Here is a 19,359-nt window from a genome sequence, read left to right on the forward strand (position 1 = left end):
AGTGATTTGGGTTTGAATTCCATACCACTTTTCTTTCCATCTAATATCAATTTTTTCCAACAGATCTTTTTGAGGATATGGAACCTAGTAAGACACTGAAGCAGATATTGGATAGGATATGAAAACTTTTCACATCAATGTCAAAGTGGGTCCTCCCATATCTCCATTGTTGTCACAGTTATAATTCTTGCCTCGATACCAAATCCATAGTCAGATTTCACATATGCAAAGCCCACAGATCTTAGCCTTTAGTTCCTAGGGAAACTAAATTTATTTTTATTACCATAGAGGGGCTGAGGTCTAGCAGGTATCAGGTTCTTTGAGTCTGTGTGACATGAACACACATCAGCTAGGAGCCAGTTGGCAAATCAAACATTTACTGTGTGCAAGGCACTGTGAGAATTTCCACCAAGGGTAGTAGATCTGAGAAAAATCATTCTGGGATTCTGTAGAGTAAAAATTTCCTAAGGATTCCTAGAATCACAGAATGTTAGTTTATCTCTAATTTTCTGTCCAGCCCTAGGTTCAACCCCATGATTTTACAGATGAAGAGACTGACATGTAATTTAAGTGACTTGCCCAAAACCCATAATATTAGATCATTTCCTCATATAGTAAGAATCTGACAAAGTCCACAGAAAATGGAATATATTCTCAGGTTGCCATCATCAAAATGAAAAGCTGGCTCAGAATCAAAAAAGAGAAATTTGGAGCAAGATAAGGATATACAAATTCTTTCTCTTTTTAGTCTCCATGTTACATGAACAACTATTATTAATAAAATCTATTCCTTTTCTATGGAAAATTTCCTAATAGTTCACCATTTAAAGGAACCCAAACAATTGGACAATTGTTGCAAAATGAATATTTTAAAGCAGAATTTTATAGGCATAAAGAGGACTTAACTTCATTAAATTTAGGCATGTTATAATCAAATTAGCAAAATACATTTCCATATGTGAAACTGCTCCAATTAAACGAGTGTATATAATTTCTATATCCTCCGGAAACAAGTGTATATAATTTCTATATCCTCCAGGGTCAACATAGTTAATTCTGATGAAATGTTGTTTGGGGCTTTATGTTCAAGTAGTGAGGTTTGATTTTAAGTGGTGGTTTATTTGTGAACAAAATTAAAATGCTAATAATTTTTGAAAGCTCTAATACATTTGGAAAAACCCTATTTGTTCTAAGCCTTAAAAATGTTATGAACACGGAATTTCATTCAAATTATAAAAAAATAAGAATAAATTTCATTAAAAATGGTAGAGTGCTAAATGTTAACACAGATTAATTGATCACATATTAGTGTTTAAAGATCATAATAATATAAATAGTATGTAATTAAATACTTAAGTGGTTTTGGTAGGGCTTCAATCAAAGACCATTGTTCTTCCAGAACCATGTTAAATTACATATTCACTAGCATTAGAATTATACCAGCTTTGTAAGTGATTGATAGTCCTGTTCTGTAATATTTTTTCACTAACATATATGATTGGGGGAAAACAAGGAAACAGGCTTTAAATAATAAACAGAAGAAATATAATATGCTAATGAAATAAATGAAATATTCTTATACTTGAAAAGGATAGTTTTAAGTCTAATGATCTGTCAGTTCATCCATTCTGTTTCCTTCAACATAAAATGTTATCTTTGTTCAAAAAAGACAAGGCACTTCTCTATCTACTTCTAATGTTTGACTACAATGATCTCTTTCTTAAATTAATATCATGGGTAGGAGGGAACAAAAAGTAGTCGAAAAAGGTTAGGCCTTAATTTCATTTTATACATAATTTAGGTGTTTAAAGGGGCACTGGGGATGGACATGTGTAACGGAAAGTTAGAGAAGGAACAGTTTTAACTTGTAACTTCAAAGCTTTGTGAGATGTATACACTTTGGCAAATACATGTTATTTTCTCTGGAACCTACCACAGCAGGTTTCATAAAAGAATATCATGTAAAAAAGAAATTCACAATTACTTTCTTCAACCTAAAAACAGCTTTCATAAAAATATTCTACTAACTTGATAGAAATATCCAAGTATGTTCTATCCTAAGGATAAAAGAAAAAAAGGTCAATGGGGGAGGAATTAATGACCACACAGTGTGCTTTGTCATTTCATTATTCATTGCTGCCAATTTCACTGAAAACACCCTCTCCAAAGCACTCCAGAATACCCAACTGCTAAATAGCCCCTTACATAGGAAAATAGTTTGAAAAACCAGTCATATAAGAAAGAAAAAAGAAAATTGGGTATTATCTGAGTAGTTCAAGAAAATAAGATGAGTCAACCAGCATAATGAACAATAAAATAATAAATTTAAAAGCAATTAGAGTAGGCTTTTAAATTAAGTTTATAAATGCTGGCAAATGATTTTTATGACAAATACTACTGTAACTTAAGTTATATTCTGTCACCTTCAGATACACACTATTTTTGTCTCAATATTTGTTTCATGGAAACAATTCACCACTTCTTGCCGTTCTTTGAGCAAAACCAACTGTGATTTATACATGGCAGAAAAAGTTACGATGACCAAATTCTAAATACACATGGCCAAATTCTAAATATACAGAAAAAGATGAGATTTTAAGGATTGACACTTAAAATTATTCTATCACTGCTAATTAGAAATTTTGTATTATTCCGGAAATCAATTTTGGTATTAAACAGTCACAGTTTGAAGCATAAACCTGATGATATTAGCTGGAGCATAAACCACAGATACAATTTTTCCCTGACCTTAGCTATAAAACAAGACATTTGGTATGCATTTTCAGAGGTTTCCACCTTGTCTATAAAAATACATATTTAATTTTGCAGCAGACAGACAAATGGTATTTGCAGGCACACATATTAAAAGTTAGAGATTCTGGGTGGCTTGGTGGCATGGGGGTAATGGGACTCTACAGAGGGAGGTGGAAAAGTGTGCAAACAATTATAGTCATATATCACATAGTGTCTCTTTTCCCCCTCTTCTTTTACTTGTCCAGGACTATGGATTTCAAATTTGGCATAAATTTTAAAAGTGACTTTTAAAATACTTGACTTTGTATGAAGAAATGACTATTCTCTTCACTGGGATAAATGTTTATCTAAAAAATTTTTACTAAAAGTAGTAAGAGTAAGATGACAAATAGGATATTATTGAGTCTCAGATTCTTTTAATTTATTTTTAGCAATAGGAATTACAAATAATGCCTATATACAGGCATACATTTGCAGTTGAATTAACACAACATAAAGCTTTATAATTATGTTAAAAATTCAAACTAAGTGTGGTATTCTCACTCATCTTGTGAAGAGAAAAAGAAAAAATAGGTACATATAAATGAAAAAGCTACATGTGTGGGGAATTTATAAACTAAAATACTTTAGTCTAAGTACTTGTCTTTCTTCATTAATAATATCCAAATATTTAAAAAAGATTCTCAAAAAATAAAGAATATTTTTATCAATTATGAACTAGCCACTATATATTCTTTAGGTACAATTTCTCAATTAGCTCTCTCTCTTTCCCAGAGCAGAATATCAGAATTCCAAAAAGGGATTAGCAGTGGCTTTCATGAGGATCTAGACACCTCCCAAGACATGTGAAATCTTCAAACACTCCTTAAAGATCATAACTGTGTGTATTTTCAAATGAGGGAAAGGATACATTAAGGGAAATAAATAAGGACAGTGAAGCTGTGAAATGTGTCGGATGTCAAATGAATTTTTTGGAGGGTGGGAGTGGAGGACAACATGGGAATTACTGAATTAAATGGAAAAACTAAGGTTCTTGGTTTCAGGTGCAATGCAGAATATCTCAGACAATGATTTCAATTTTAATCCACTCATTACAAAGGGCAATCCTGCCCTCCACCTGAAATTTTTAACAAACTCATTATGGCTCTGCCATAAAATAGCATGTTAACAGTCTATACATTCAAAAGGATGCTTGCAAACTTCATTCATATTAAAATCTATGCAGATTTGTTGGCAATACAGTAAGTAATATTACATTCTGTAAACCATGGCATATCACATTTTATGTTATGCAAAGAGACAATATTTACAAGTCTTTTAAGAGTTTAAATATTTTATCCACTAACGTAAGTGATAATTTAGCAAAGTGCAGGACAAAACCAGTGCTATTAATTGCATGTCTTTTAAAAGCAAGTAAGAGTAAAACCATTTCTAAAAGCTACCAAAAGCTTATTTACTTATATCCAGTAAGGGATTACAGAGCATTAAGTAGCCTAGAAAAATGATGCATATTTAGAAACAGTGAGTATGAAAATAATAAGGCAGCATGCTCAGAACAAATTTTCGTTTTTGTTTTTTAAACACCGGCACTGATGTTTTATCTTTAGTGGCAACTATATATATACATATACGTCTCTGTGTGTGTATTTATTTAAAAATTGAGAGTGCAAAACACAAGCCTCATTTAACAAAAAAAAAGATGTGCAAATTTTCTTCTTAAACCAACACAAATAAAAGAGTAAGGAGAATATTCTAAAGAATAATAATAAGAAATAAAGAATAAGTTGAACACAGCAAAGGAGACCATCTTCATTCCAAAATCATCTACAAGGCACTAAGGGTAGGAAATGACAAGTAACACAGAAGTGACTGAATAAAATTCCTCAGTCAGGTCGGAATATGGGATATTTTGGTAAGAATTCTATTAGTATTACCTGTAAAATAAAAACAAACAAGAATATATTGACAAAATAATTTTCATTTACTAGAACATATATAACCCAGAAAGTCTATGATCATTTTTCACAGGACTCTACTTTGGTCCTCTAGTATAAAGTAAGTGAAATATATAAAACAGTTATAAAGAGAATTTACTACAAGTTATCATTAGATTGGCAATTAAATCAAATTGGCAAACATAACTACTTATTGTAGCTAACAGTTTCTATGACCTAATTTATAATAATTATTTGTTTAGGTGAAGAAAAGCAAACCCTCTTACATTATTATCTCCCTCTACACCCCTTCTCCCCTGCCCTTTTTTTTTTTTGACAAAGAAGAAGGGATTAAAACTGTGTTATACAGATTAGGAAAAAATACCTTTATCTATAATTTTTCAGTTAAAGCAGCTGATATTGGTTATTACTATCTTTTACAAGTTGTTTGTAAAAAATAATGAAACATCCAAATGGATTGATTAAAACATTTTAATTAAAGACTGGAAATATAATAATAAAAACCTAAGATATTTATAAACTTACACAAATTTATATACTAAATTTATATTTAATATTTTATTTATAAATTTAATGTGTAAATTTATAATAAATTTATAATACTTTATATAAGGTTTTATCTATAGTGGATATTAGATTTGTGGTCATTTGCACATTCTTTCCCCTAGCTATTCAAAGTGGGGAAAAATAACATAATAATCCTTATTTATGATATGGAAATGGAATGTTTATATAGTAAATATATGTCAACAATTTCAAGCTTAAATTTCATATTCTTTTGAATGTTTATGATACTGAAGTTATCACATTAGTTATATGTAAATTTGTGTTTTGTGATTAAGACTGCATAGCTTTCAGTAAAAATAAAAAATAGAGCCTATCATTTATTTATTGAAAATTAAGTGTTAGCTAAGACAAAAAGCCAGGAACATGAATTCAGAATTCAATTCCTATTTTATGCAAGTTTTGTCAAGATCACATTTAGAGATATTTTGTTCAACAGCAGCTGTGTTTATTACCATATGTGATGGTCTGCACCTATGTGAAAAGAAGATTAAGGTTGTGCAATGTTTTCATTACAGCATACTAGCTGAGATTTTTCTCAGATCTAAGTAATTACTAGCTTTCAAGATATTTTTATGTTGGCTACAAATCTAAGGAAGATGGAAGGAAACCTCTATGTTCCAAAACTGACAGAAGTTTAGGCTGAGGAGAAAAAAAAAGTAGAAAGAACTGACAAATGATAAGCATAGTAAAATGTAACATTTAGAATGGAATCCAAAAAAAGTAACTAAAAACAACGCATACTTACATACTCCATCATATTGCTAGTTTCGCATTTCCTTTTAGTCAACTTCCAGTGCAAAGCAAGCTAAGAAAGTACAGTTAGGAATTTCGATATCAATTTATATTAATTATTACCTCTAACATTTGAATAAATGACCGAGAACCATCCAGGAATAAGCATAAGACACATAAAATAGCATTTAAAAGTAACTTGTAAAGAATATACATTAAAATTGAATATTAATTCTCTAATCCATTCTTTTGTGGCCTGAAAAATTCCCATTTTTTCAATTTAATAATGCAAATATATGTGGGGCACTTATTTGCTTAAACTTTCTTACCTTGTGATATAATCTGTTATTTTCCCATTCTAATAACTTCTGAATTGATCTTCTGGTCTAAGAGGAAGAATCAAGACTTTGTTACAAGATGAACTGAAGAACTTTGTAAACTATATGTATATTTTCCTGCTTGTTTGTAAAATCCAATTATTTTCTCTTCTTGTTTTTCCATTACAAATCACATAAAAAGCAATGTAACTGACAGAAACTGCCAAAAGAAGAGTAATATTTTGAGCAGTTATTATAGTTATTATAAGATTTCTCTTTCTCCCTCTTCACACGCCTGCATCCATGTACATGGGATTTTAATATATGCTTTTCAAAATGAAATATATACAAATTGTCCTGTGTTGGTATTGTGAGTCCGTGCACCAGACTACTGTGAAATCATTACTGATACAGCTAGTAGGCCACTTAGGGACCTAATCTTGACTTTCACATATCTTTTCATAGGGTTACTTTTTCAATATACATGTGGTACGCCAAGTTAATCTGAGTCCTCACAGAAAGTCTTCCTATAAGAGCTCCTGGCACAAATGCCTGGCATATAGTACTCAAGGTCTACAAATTGAATAAAGCAAGCCAACATATATCAGAATTTCCACTGAGAAGAACATGTTAAAAACAGCTAATCAGAAAACTTTATTTAGAGGAAAAAAATATAAATGAGAAGCAGCACTGTCCTAAACAAGGGGACAGAGACTGAATTTCTCTATTGGAGTGCACATATTTTGTAGGGAGGAAGAAGGGATTGCAAAACCTTCCAAAAATTAAAATAAAAGATTACTATGCATTTTCAACTCTTATTTGGAAGAGTTTTATTAGGCTTCTGATAAAGAAGGCATTGTTAAATTTTAAAATTACTCCTCAAAATTGAATGATTTACAAACCCGTATCTGAAATGATTTCCAAAGCACCAACATAAGAACCTATTCTATTTGTTTAACTATGTTAGTTAACAATCAATGGCAACTGTATTCAGTTCATTCACAGTGGGCCAGAAAACAGCAACAATGCCAGCTAGAGTATCCTGTGGGGTTACTGCATTTGATAGAATCTCTAAACAAAATCACATGGGTAACAAAGAGACTGAATTAGTAATTATAAATCTTTTCCCAAAGAAAAACTCAGGCCCAGGTGGTTTCAATGATGAGATCTACCGAACAGTTAAAGAATAATACCATTAATATAAACACAAACTCAACAAAATACTAGCAAACTGAATCTAACAACAAATGAGAAAGATTATACATCATGACCAAGTGGAATTTATCTGAGGAACACAAAAATAAATTGCTGCAATACATCATATTAATAGAATAAAGGACAAAAATGATGTGATCATCTTAATAGATTTGGAAAAAAGCCTTGGACAAAACCCAATATCCATTCATGATAAAAATCCTTAAAAAACTAGAAATATATGTGAACTTCCTCAACCTGATAAAGGGCATCTATGAAAAAACTACAGCTAATATGCTTAATGAAGAAAGACTGTTGTCCTCTTAAGATCAGGAAAAAGACAAGAATGTCTCCTTCCACTACTTTTATTCAACATTGTACTAGAAAGAATAGTGTGGGCAATTAGACAAAAATAAGAACTAAAAGGCATTCAGATTGGAAATGAAAAAGTGAAACTGTCTTCATTTGCAGACATGATCTTGCATAGAGAAAACCCTAAGGAACCTGAAACCATGCTCCATAGGGTTAATGAAGTTAAAACTGTCACCAGCAAGACCCTCACTGACTATCCCTTCTTCACAAGAATGTTAGCCTTATCTTTTAGAGGCAAACAACAGGAAGAGCTCAGGTAGGCTTAGACTAGTTTGAGCTTGACTACGGACTCACACCTGTGCAGATGGACCATGGAGTGTCTGACAGTAACTTCTACCTCATTATAATATCTGCCCAAGGAGGAATACAAACCTCATTAGCATAACATACAATGCATGTACAGGCATATTTCCTAAATATGTGTATATGACCTTATACCTCTACATGTAATGACAAATCCCTCCCCCCTTTTCCAAATATTCATCCTATTCCTAAATAAAAGAAATCTATTTACCCCCACTCAGGTGTCATGGCTTTGGAAGTTATTCCCCATGATTTCCTTATTTGTTGAAGTAAAGTTTTGTGTGACAACTCCACCTGATGTAGTCTCTATCTGTAATTTACCAAGGAGTGAACTCACTTTAGTTATTAGGTTACAAATCCACTAAAACATTACTAGAATAAGTTCAGCAAGTTTGCAGGAAACAAGATTTTGATAGGTAGAATTCTGGCTCCCATGATCTTTATCTCCTGGAGTTACACCTATGAATATGTTACATTATGTTGCAAAAGGGATGTTGCAGATGTAATTAAAGTTACTAATTTTTGGCTTTAAAATAGGGGGAGATTATCCTGGATTGTTTTGGTGGACCCATTGTAATCTCAAGGGCCCTTAAAAGTAGAGAACTTTTTCTGGCAGATGGAAGGACAATCAGAGGGATCTGAAGCAAAAGAAGAACTCAAACCACTATTGCTAGCTTTAAGACAGAAAGGGCCACATAGAAAGTATAAGAAAGAAATGATTTCTGCAAAAATCTGAGGGAGTTTGGAAGCAAATTTTCCCAGAATCTCTAGAAAGGAATACAGAGAGCCTTGCCAGCACCTTGATTTTGGCCTTGTGAGATCCTAATATGAGAACCCAATTGAGCCATGCCCAGACTTCTGACTGTGAAATAATAAAAGTTATTGTTTTAAACCATTAAGTTTGTTACACTAGATAGAAAAATAATATGAGGCTCAACCCATAAAAAATCAATTGTATTTGTATACCCTAGTAATGAACAATCTGAAAATGAGAGTAACAGACCATTTACAATAGAATTAATATATTTAGAAATAAATTTAACAAAAGAAGTATAGACTTGTAAATTGAAAACTAAAAAAAAAACCTCACTGCTAAAATACATTAAAGAAAAGGTAAATAAATGGAGAGATATCCTATGTTCATTAATCAGAAGACTCATGAAAAGCATTCACAACAATGGTGCTAGGACAATTGGATATCCAAAAGAAAAATTATGAACTCAAACATCTATCTCACACCATGCACAAAAATTGACTCAAAATGGATCAAAGACCTAATCATAAGAGGTGAAATTTTAAAACAATTGTAAGAAAACATAGGAGTAAATCTTTGTGATCTTGAGTTAGGCAAAGCCCTCTTAGATATGATGCAAAAAGTACAAGCAAGAAAAACTTAAAAGTAATAAATACGACCTAATCAAAATTAAAAATTTTTGTGTGTCAAAGATACCATCAAGAAAGTGAGAGCCCTTCCAGAATGGTCATGTGAGGACCTTAGGGAAATCTCTTCCTTGTAGAAACAACTATTAAATTGATCAAGTATTAGCAAAGGATACTGAATCAAATGTTCCAGAGATTGATCAAAAGGATTATAACAGATTGAGAAGTATTTATTCAACAAAGTTATGGACAATAGCTAAGAACATTAGGAGGCCTTGGTAATGAAGCTAGGTAATACTCCCACATCTCCATTGCTCTGCCTCACGGAAGAACTATTTTAACAAGCTTGGGAGCTGTGTCGCAGGTGGTTCCCGATAGCTCCCAGCTCCCTCGAGTGAAACTGCTTTCCTGGGTGAGGGCAGCATCCACTTCCCTACTGCCAACTTCTGCAAAATAGGCAAAACAGTTGGTAAAGAGTGCAGACCTCCTTTCTGGCACATATATGTATTGTGGGAAAGCTGATATACTTGGCTTGACAACTGAGTGGCAGTTCCCATCTTCTCAGCTTCCTAGGGCAGACATATTCTGGATAGATTTGACAGATGGTGAATATTAGCAGATCCTACCCTCCATGGCTCTGGGCTAAAAAAAAATCCACAGCTAATATCATACTAAATAAGAAAAAAATCATAAATCATAAAATTATACCAAAAACTGAAAGCTTTTCCTCTAAGACAGAAAAAGATGATGCCCACATTTGCCACTTCTGTTCAACACACTACTGGAAATTCTAGACAGGTCAGTTAGGCAAGAAAAGCAATAAAAGGTATCTAAATTAAAAAGGAAGAAGTAAAATTATCTCTGTTTGCAGGTGATATTATCTCATGTGTAGAAAACCCAAAAGAATGTACAAAAAAATCTGTTAGAGTTAAACAAATTCAGCAGTGTTTCAGGATACAAAATCAACATTCAAAATTCAGGTGCATTTCTACTTTTTTAAAGATTTTATTTATTTATTTGAGAGAGAGAGAGAGAGAGAATGAGCCAGGGGGAAAGGTAGAGGGAGAGGGAGAACCAGACTCCTCGCTGAGCAGGGAGCCTAATATGGGGCTTGATCCAGGAACCCTGTGATCATGACCCGAGCTGAAGACAGATGTTTAACTGACTGAGTCACCCAGTTGCCCCCCAAATTCAGTTGCATTCCTATATGATAATGGTAAACAATTCAAAAAAGAAATTAAGAAAATAATTACATTTACAGTAGAACCAAAAAGAATAAAATACTTAATAATAAACTTAAGCAAAGAGGTGAAAGACGTGTATACAGAAAACTACAAAGCATTGCTAAAAGAATTTAAAAACCTAGGGGCGCCTGGGTGGGCGCCTGCCTTCGGCTCAGGTCATGATCCCAGGGTCCTGGGATCAAGCTCCACATCGGGCTCCCAGCTCCTGGGGAAGCCTGCTTCTCCCTCTCCCACCGTCCCCCCTTGTGTTCCCTCTCTTGCTGTGTCTCTCTCTGTCAAATAAATAAATAAAATCTTAAAAAAAAGAATTTAAAAATGTAAATAAATGTAAAGACATCCCACATTCATGGATTAGAAGACTTAATATTGCTAAGATGACATTATCCAAAATGATTTATAGATTCAATGCAATCCTTATCAGAATCCCAGTGACTTTTTTGTAGAAATAGAAAAACATCCTAAAATTCATATGGAATCAAGAGACCACTATTTAGGCAGCAATCTTGAAAATGAAGAATATGAAGGACTCTCATCTCCTGATTTTATAACTTAATACAAAGCAATGGTAACAAAAAAATGGTACTGGAATAAAGACAGATATATAGACCAAAGGAATAGAACAGAGCCCAGAAATAAACCTCTGAATGTATATGGTCAACTGTTTTTCAACAGGAGTGCCAACCATTCAATGGGGAAAAGGAACAGTCTTCAATAAATGCTGCAAGAAAAATTGGATATCCACATGCAAAAGTATTAAGTTGGACCCTAAACCTACACCATATACAAAAATTAACTCAAAATGGATCAAAGAACCAAACAGAAGAGTGAAAACTGTAAAAGTTTGTGAAGAAAACATCGGAGACAATCTTCATGACATTGGATTTTGCAATAATTTCTTGGCTCTTGACACTGAAAACAGAGGCAAAAAAGGGGAAAATAGTTTAATTGGACTTCATAAAAATTAACATCTTTTATGCATCAAATGACACTATCAAGAGAGTGAAAAGATTATCTACAGAATGGAAGAAAATATTTGCAAATAATCAGAATATATAAAAATTCCCCCAACTCAGCAACAAATAAACAACTCAGTTGCAAAATGCACAAAGTACCTAATACTAGAAATGGCCAACAGTACATGTAAAAATGCTTAACACAAGTCATTAGAGAAATGCAAAGCAAAATCACACATACTACTTCACATCTACTAGAATGGCTATTATCAATAAGATGGAAAATAGCTAATGTTGGTGAGGATCTGCAGCAATTGGAATCTTTATGCATTAAAGATGGGAATGTAAAATGGTGCAGCTCCAGTGGAAAAGTTTGGCAGTTTTTCAAAAAACTAAACAATTACCATATGTTTATATATTCTATTCCTAGGTATACTTCCCAAAAGAACTGAAAGTTTGGACTTGAAAAGATATTTATATGACAATGTTAAATGCAGTATTATTCACAAGAGACAAAAGGTGGAAAGAATTCAGGTGTCCATCAACTGATGAGTGAATAAACAATGTGGACTATACATAGAATGGACTGTTATTCAGCCATATAAAGGAATGAAGTTCTAAAACATGCTATGACATGGATGAACCTTGAAGACATTAAGTTAAGAGAAATAGTACCAGGACAAATATGGAATTACCCTATTTATATGAGATACCCTGGGACAGGCAAATTTGTAGACACAGAAAGTAGATTAGAGGTTACCAGGGTCTGAGGGGAAGGGGAATGGGGAGTTATTATTTAATGGCTACAGAGTTTCTGTTAAGGTAATGAAAGATTTGGAAATAGGTAATGGTAACGGTTATACAACATTGTGAATGTAGTTAATGCCACTGAATGCTTAAAATGGTAAACTTTATGTTATGTATATTTTACCACTGTAACACATTTTCAGAAAAATCCAGTAAACACAGTAGAGACCAAGAAAGGATATCATTAGCTGACCAAAATACAAGGAATTTCTGTATGATATAGATGACCCCACCCTCAAAAAGAAAAACTGAACTTTAAAAAATTATCGCCTGACTGCAGACAGCTTGGTATGAAAGTATAGAAGCCTGAAAAAGAGGCAAAGATGAATTTGAAGTAACTTTAAATATGCACAGCAAGGAGGACATATGCACCAAAAAAGGAATTAAGATTCTTACAGTAAAGGAATATAATATGCCATGCTATGACCAGAAATAAAAAAATGAAATTACGATGACAATGGCTCATTAAATAGAAAATATCTACAAGGAGACAGAAATTATTAAGAAGAACCAAATGGAATTCTGGAGTTGAGGAATACAAAACTGAAATAAAAGGACACAAAGTAGATTTGAACTAGAAGAATGATCAGTGAACTTGAAGATAGATCAAAAGATAATATGTAATCTCAGGGCACCTGGGTGGCTCAGTCATTACGCGTCTGCCTTCGGCTCAGGTCATGATCCCAGGGTCCTGGGATGGAGCCCCGCATCAGGCTGCCTGCTCAGCAGGAAGCTTGCTTTTCCCTCTCCCACTCTCCCTGCTTTTCCCTCTCTCGCCGTCTGTCAAATAAATAAATAAAATCTTAAAAAAAAGATAATATGTAATCTCAAAGCACAGGAAAAGAGAATGAGAGAAAATGAATACAGCCTCAGAGAAATGTTATACATCATTAAGGGCACCAATATACATATACTGGGAGTACCATAAAAAGACAAGAGCAAAACAAAAAAAATATTTAATGCAATAATGGTGAAAACTTCTAAATTTAATGAAAAATATTTATCTACACATCTAGGAAGCTCAAGAGCTCCATGTAGGAATAAACCACAAGGAGATTCATAGCAGATATATAATAGTATAATGCTGAAAAACAGAAAAATTGAAAATCATGAAAGCAGCAAGATGAAATGACTCATTACTTACAAGGAAACTAATAGATAAACAGCTGACTTCTGATTTGAAACAATGTAGGGCAGAAGGCAGTTGGATAAAAGACAAAATGATGAAAGAAAAAAAGACTGTCAACCAAGAATCCCATATGCATCAAAATTAACTTTAGAAAATCAAGGTAATCCATTTAGGCATGTAAAGGCTTGGAAGTTAACTCTCCTGCCCACATATCAAGAAGAAAAAAAAAAACCCAGAACAACCTGAAAACCAACTCCTCTTAGATTCATCAGAGAAGAGCCGGTCATAAGACTGGAGAGATACACAGATGGATACAAATAAGCACAATTTACCAGGGTAGAAACACAGGAGAGGAAAACTCTGTGGGAACCAGGACTAGGGTAGCAGGATCTGAACTTGATGAATTGCTGGAAGCTCAGTGGGGACAAGTTTGAGAGTTAAAAATTCCAAAAAGGCCCAGTCTTGGGGAAGACCCCCACACTTTGAGTTTTATTACCAGGAGCCTGATCAGGTTCTCACAGTGATTGGAGAAAAATCTCTTCAGCCTTTCAGTAGGGAAAGGGCAAGAACAGCCACTTTTAAATATACGCAATAGGTACGCTGGGTGGCTCAGTGAGTTAAGCATCTGCCTTCAGCTCAGGTCATGATCCCAGGGTCCTGGGATCAAGTCCCGCACCAGGCCCTTTGCTCAGTGGGGGACCTGCTTCTTCCTCTGCCTGCTGCTCCCCCTGCTTGTGCTCTCTCACTCTCTCTCTCTGACAAATAAATAAATCTTTAAAAAATACGCCCAGAACATTCTGTTCTTAAAGACTGCTCTTAAGAGAAGCTATTGTACCAGAGCCTGACCAATCTTGGGGAAGGGGAAGACCCAACTCCAGCACCCTCTAGCCTTCCTGTCTCACCTAAAGGGGAAAACAAAACAAAACTAAAACTGGGAAGCCATTATGAAGGGCACAGCTCAGGGGCACAGGGTCACTAAAAAACTTAGGCCAAATCATAGTACCACAGAATAATTCCAAGTCTTCCAACACCTTACCACTATATCAATAAGTTTTCTTATAATATGGGAATACAACTGAAAGAACTGTGCATCTCAGACAATATCCAAAATAAATAAGTCCTATTGGATGAAAAGTATAGCATAAGAAATATAGTCAATAATATTGTAATAACTTTGTATGATGACAGATGGTAAATATACGTATTGTGGTAATGAGCACTGTGCAACGTAGAGAATTGTTGAATCACTATGTTGTACACTTGAAACTAATATAACATTGTATGCCAACTATACTTCAAAAAACAAAAAATAAAAACAGGCAGAAAGTGAAGATAATTTACTTACAGTCCCCTACACTAGGGAATTTGTTAAATAAATTATGTTAGATTAAAAAACAAAAAAAGAAATCTCTAGGGAAATCTAAGGAAAAGAGGCCAGTCAAAAACAAGGACAGTGGGGAAAGTTTAGCTTCCAACACTGACAACTACAGCAAATAGTAAATATAGCCAAATGCCTAGTCTGATAACATAAAATCTTATTTAGAGGCCTATTTACCTCAGTTTCTTTTACTTAGGACATATGTGTGGCTTTCAAAGAAAAAGTAGAAGTCATACTAAAAGATACCACAAGCATCAGAACCAGACATAGAAGTGGCAGAAATGTTGAAATTATCACACTGGGAATATCAATCAACCAAGACTAATATGCCACATGTAATGCAAAAAGTGGACAACATGAAAGAACAGATATGGATAATGTTAACAGAGAAATGGACAGATATAATGTTAGTAGAGAAATGGCAACTGTAAGAAAAATTCAGAAGGAAATGGTAGGAAACCAAAGTACCATAACAGAAATAAAGAATGCCTTTGATGGGCTCATCAATAGACTGGACATGCTTGAGGTATCAGTAAAGATTGAAGATATACCAACAGAAACTTTCAAAATTAAAATCAAAGGAAAAAAAAAGAGAAAAATAAATAGAATATCCCAGAGCTAGGAGCCAATTATAAAAGGAGCAATAGATGTATAATAGAAATACCAGAAGGTAAAGAGGGAAAGGAACAGAGGAAGTATTTAAAGTAATAGTGACAAGATAATTTTCCAAAATTAATGAAAGGTGTCAAACCATAGGTTGAGGAAGCTCAGAGAGTACAAAGCTAGAAACTCAAAAATCTATACCTAGTAATCTCATATTTAAACTGCAGAAAATCAAGGAAAAGTCTTGAACAAAAGCTGGAGGGAAAAATGCCTTACATATAAAGGAGCAAAATAAGAGTTATACAGACATCTCTTTAGAAATCATGGGAAATAAGAAGAGAGTTGAATGAAATAAAGTGTTAAAAGTATACCCAACCCGGATTTCCAAACCCAGCAAAGAAATACAGACTTTTTCAGACAAAAATTTGAGGGAACTTGTCACCAATAGAACTGTCTTGCAAGAAATGTTAAAAGTTCTTCAGAGAGAAGGAAAATGCTATATTTAAGACACTTAGATCTTCAAGAAGGGTTAGAGAAGGAAAAAAATGAAGGTAAAATAAAATAGTTTATTTCTTTTACTCTTGTTTTTTTAGGAAAAGTTTTTATGCTTCCCAATTTAAGGGTTAAATTGGGGTATTTCTCTTATTCTTAACTGATCTAGCAGGTAATAATTCATTCAATAATAACAATGTATTTAATGATTATAGCTTATGGATAAGTAAAACAAATGTAAGCAATGTTATAAGGGATGGGAAGGAGGAATTGGAAATACTCTGTAAATAAGGTACTTCCACTACCTGGGAAATGGTATGGTGTTATTTGAAAGTGGTCTTGAATATATATATATACTCACTTTAGTTGGCAACCCCCCCAAAAAAGATTAAAAAGTAGGATTATTGATATTCTAAAAAAATGGTATCATACAAAATACTCACTTAAAACCAGACAAGACAGAAAAAGACTAGGAGACAAAAACAAAAACAGGAACAAAGAACAAGAGCAATGAATAGAAAACATTAATGAACATGGTAAATATTAATCCAACTATATCAATAATCAATTTAAACATCAATGGTCTAAATACATTAATTAAAGATTGTTAGTGGATCAAAAAAAAAGATTCAACTATGTATTGTCTACGAGAAACCCACTTTAAATTTAAGTGTAAAGTCATATAGAAACTAAAAGTGAAGGGATGGAGAAAGATATACCACAATAACATTAATCAAAGGAAAGCTGGAGGTACTTTAGTAATTTCAGACAAAGCAGACTTAAGAGTGGGGAAAATTATCAAATACAATGATAAAAAGATCAATTCCTAATATGTTATGGGCATATCAAAAGAGCATCAAACTATGTGAGGCAAAAACTGATGGAACTGCAAGGAGAAAGAGAGGAATCCACTCATTTTATTTTTAAGATTTTATTTATTTGAGCGAGAGAGACAGCGAGAGAGTGAACACAAGCAGGGGGAGTGGGAGAGGGAGAAGCAGGCTTCCCGCGGAGCAGGGAGCCCGACTCAGGGCTCGATTCCAGGATCCTGGGATCATGACCCGAGCCGAAGGCAGACACTTAACGACTGAGCCACCCAGGCGCCCCGAGGAATCCACCCTTGTAGTTGGAGACTACAACAGCCCTTTATCAGTAATGAATAGATCAAGCAATCAGAAAGTCAGTAAAGATATAACTAAACTCAATAGCACCATTGATGAGCTGGATATAATTGACATCTACAGATTACTTTATCAAACAATTGCAAACTACATATTATTCTCGGGCTCACATGGAATGTTCACCAAGATAGACCACATTCTGGGTCCTAAAACACAACTTAACATATTTCAAAAAACAGAAATCATACAATGCATACTTTCAGATAGTGGAATTAAACTAGAAATCAACAACAGAAAGGTAGCTGGAAAATTCCCAAACACTTAAGAGATTAAATGGCACATTTTTCGGGGGGGAAGGGGCAAAGGGGGAGAGAGAATCCCACCCAGGCTCCATACCCAAGCACGGAGCCCGATGCAGGGCTTGATCTCACAACCCCAAGATCATGACCTGAGCTGAAATCAAGAGTCAGATGCTTAACTGACTGAGCCACCCAGGTGTCCCTAAAAAGCACACTTCCTTTTTTTTTTAAATTTAAATTCAATTAGCCAACATCATTAGTTTCCAATACAGAGTTCAGTAATACATCAGTTGCATGTAACACCCAGTGCTTATCACATCACATGCCATCCTTAATGCCCATCACCCAGTTACCCCATCCTCCCACCCACCTCCCCTCCAGCAACCCTCAGTTTGTTTCCTATAGTTAAGAATCTCTCATGGTTTGTCTTCCTCTCTGATTACTTCCCAGTTTTCCCTCCCTTCCCCTATGATCCTGTGTGCTATTTCTTATATTCCACATATGAGTGAAACCATATGATAATTGTTTTTCTCTGATTGACTTATTTCGCTCAGCATAATACCCTCCAGTTCTATCCACACAGATGTAAATGGTAAGATTGCAACCTTTTTGATGGCTGAGTAATATTCCATTGTGTGTGTGTGTGTGTGTGTGTGTGTGTGTGTGTGTGTGTGTGTGTGTGTGTGTATATATATCTCACATCTTCTTTACCCATCTGTCGATGGACATCTGGGTTCCCTCCACAGTTCGGCTATTGTGGACATTGCTGTTATAATAAATATTGGGGTGCATGTGCCCCTTTGGATCATTACATTTGTATCTTTGGGGTAAATACCTAGTAGTGCAATTGCTGGGTTGTAGGGTAGTTCTATTTTTAACTTCTTGAGGAACCTCCATACTGTTTTCCAGAGTGGCTAAACAGCACATTTATAAATAATACATAGGTCAAGAAGGAATCTCAGGAGAAACTTAAAAATATTTAAAACTAAATACAAATGAAAACACAACTAATCAAAATTTGTGGGATGCAGTGAAAGCAGTGCTTAGAGGGAAATTCGCAGCATTGAATGCATGCAGTAAAAAAGGAGACCTAAAATCAATCATATAAGCTTGCACTTTGGAAAAAGAACAAGTTAAATCCAAAGTAAAAAGAAAGAGGTAATACAAATTAGAGCAGAAATCAGTGAAATTGATAATAGGACTTCAAAAGGGAAAATCAACAAAATTAAAAACTGGTTCTTTGAAAGATCAATAAAAATAGTAAATTTCTAGCCAGGTTAACTAAGAAAAAAAAGACAAAAGTTACTAATATCAGAAATGAAATGCGTTATCATTAATGATGCCATGAATATTAAAAGGCTAATAAAGGAATATTATTAACAACTCCATGCCCATGAATTTGATAAGCAAGATGAAATGGACCAATTACTTGAAAGATACAATCTACTAAAACTCACACAAGGAGAAATAGACAATTTGAATAGGCCTGTATTTATTAAAGAAACTGAATCAATAATTAATAACCTTTCCAAATAGAAACTCCCATGGCCAGATGGGTTCATGGGTGAATTCTACCAAACATTTAAAGAAGAAATTATACCAATTCTTTATAATCTCTTCCATGAAACAGAAGCAGAGGGAATACTTCTTAACTCATTTTATAAGGCCAATACTACCCTAGTGCCAAAACTAGACAAAGATATTATATGAAAGGAAAACTGCAGATCAATATTTCTCATGAACATTGATGCAAAAATCC

General features: G+C 33.9%; 1 protein-coding gene across 1 annotated transcript in view; it reads right to left on the minus strand.

The window, feature by feature from the left end:
* Nucleotides 1–3,293: 3,293 nt before the first annotated feature.
* The window catches only part of CHIC1 (cysteine rich hydrophobic domain 1), a 63,006-nt gene continuing 46,940 nt past the window's right edge, over nucleotides 3,294–19,359 (minus strand). Inside the window, exons 4-6 of the mRNA XM_028101481.2 lie at nucleotides 6,338–6,394; nucleotides 6,022–6,081; nucleotides 3,294–4,688 (exon numbers count right to left, since the gene is read on the minus strand). Of these exons, the coding sequence (XP_027957282.1) occupies nucleotides 4,638–4,688; nucleotides 6,022–6,081; nucleotides 6,338–6,394 (168 nt within the window). The 3' untranslated portion in view covers nucleotides 3,294–4,637. The remainder of the gene's footprint in view (nucleotides 4,689–6,021; nucleotides 6,082–6,337; nucleotides 6,395–19,359) is intronic.

The sequence above is a fragment of the Eumetopias jubatus genome, unplaced genomic scaffold, assembly GCF_037043125.1.
Source record: "Eumetopias jubatus isolate StellerSeaLion01/CBP00866 unplaced genomic scaffold, mEumJub1_p1.0 scaffold_11, whole genome shotgun sequence".
In the NCBI taxonomy this organism is placed as follows: Eukaryota; Metazoa; Chordata; class Mammalia; order Carnivora; family Otariidae; genus Eumetopias; species Eumetopias jubatus.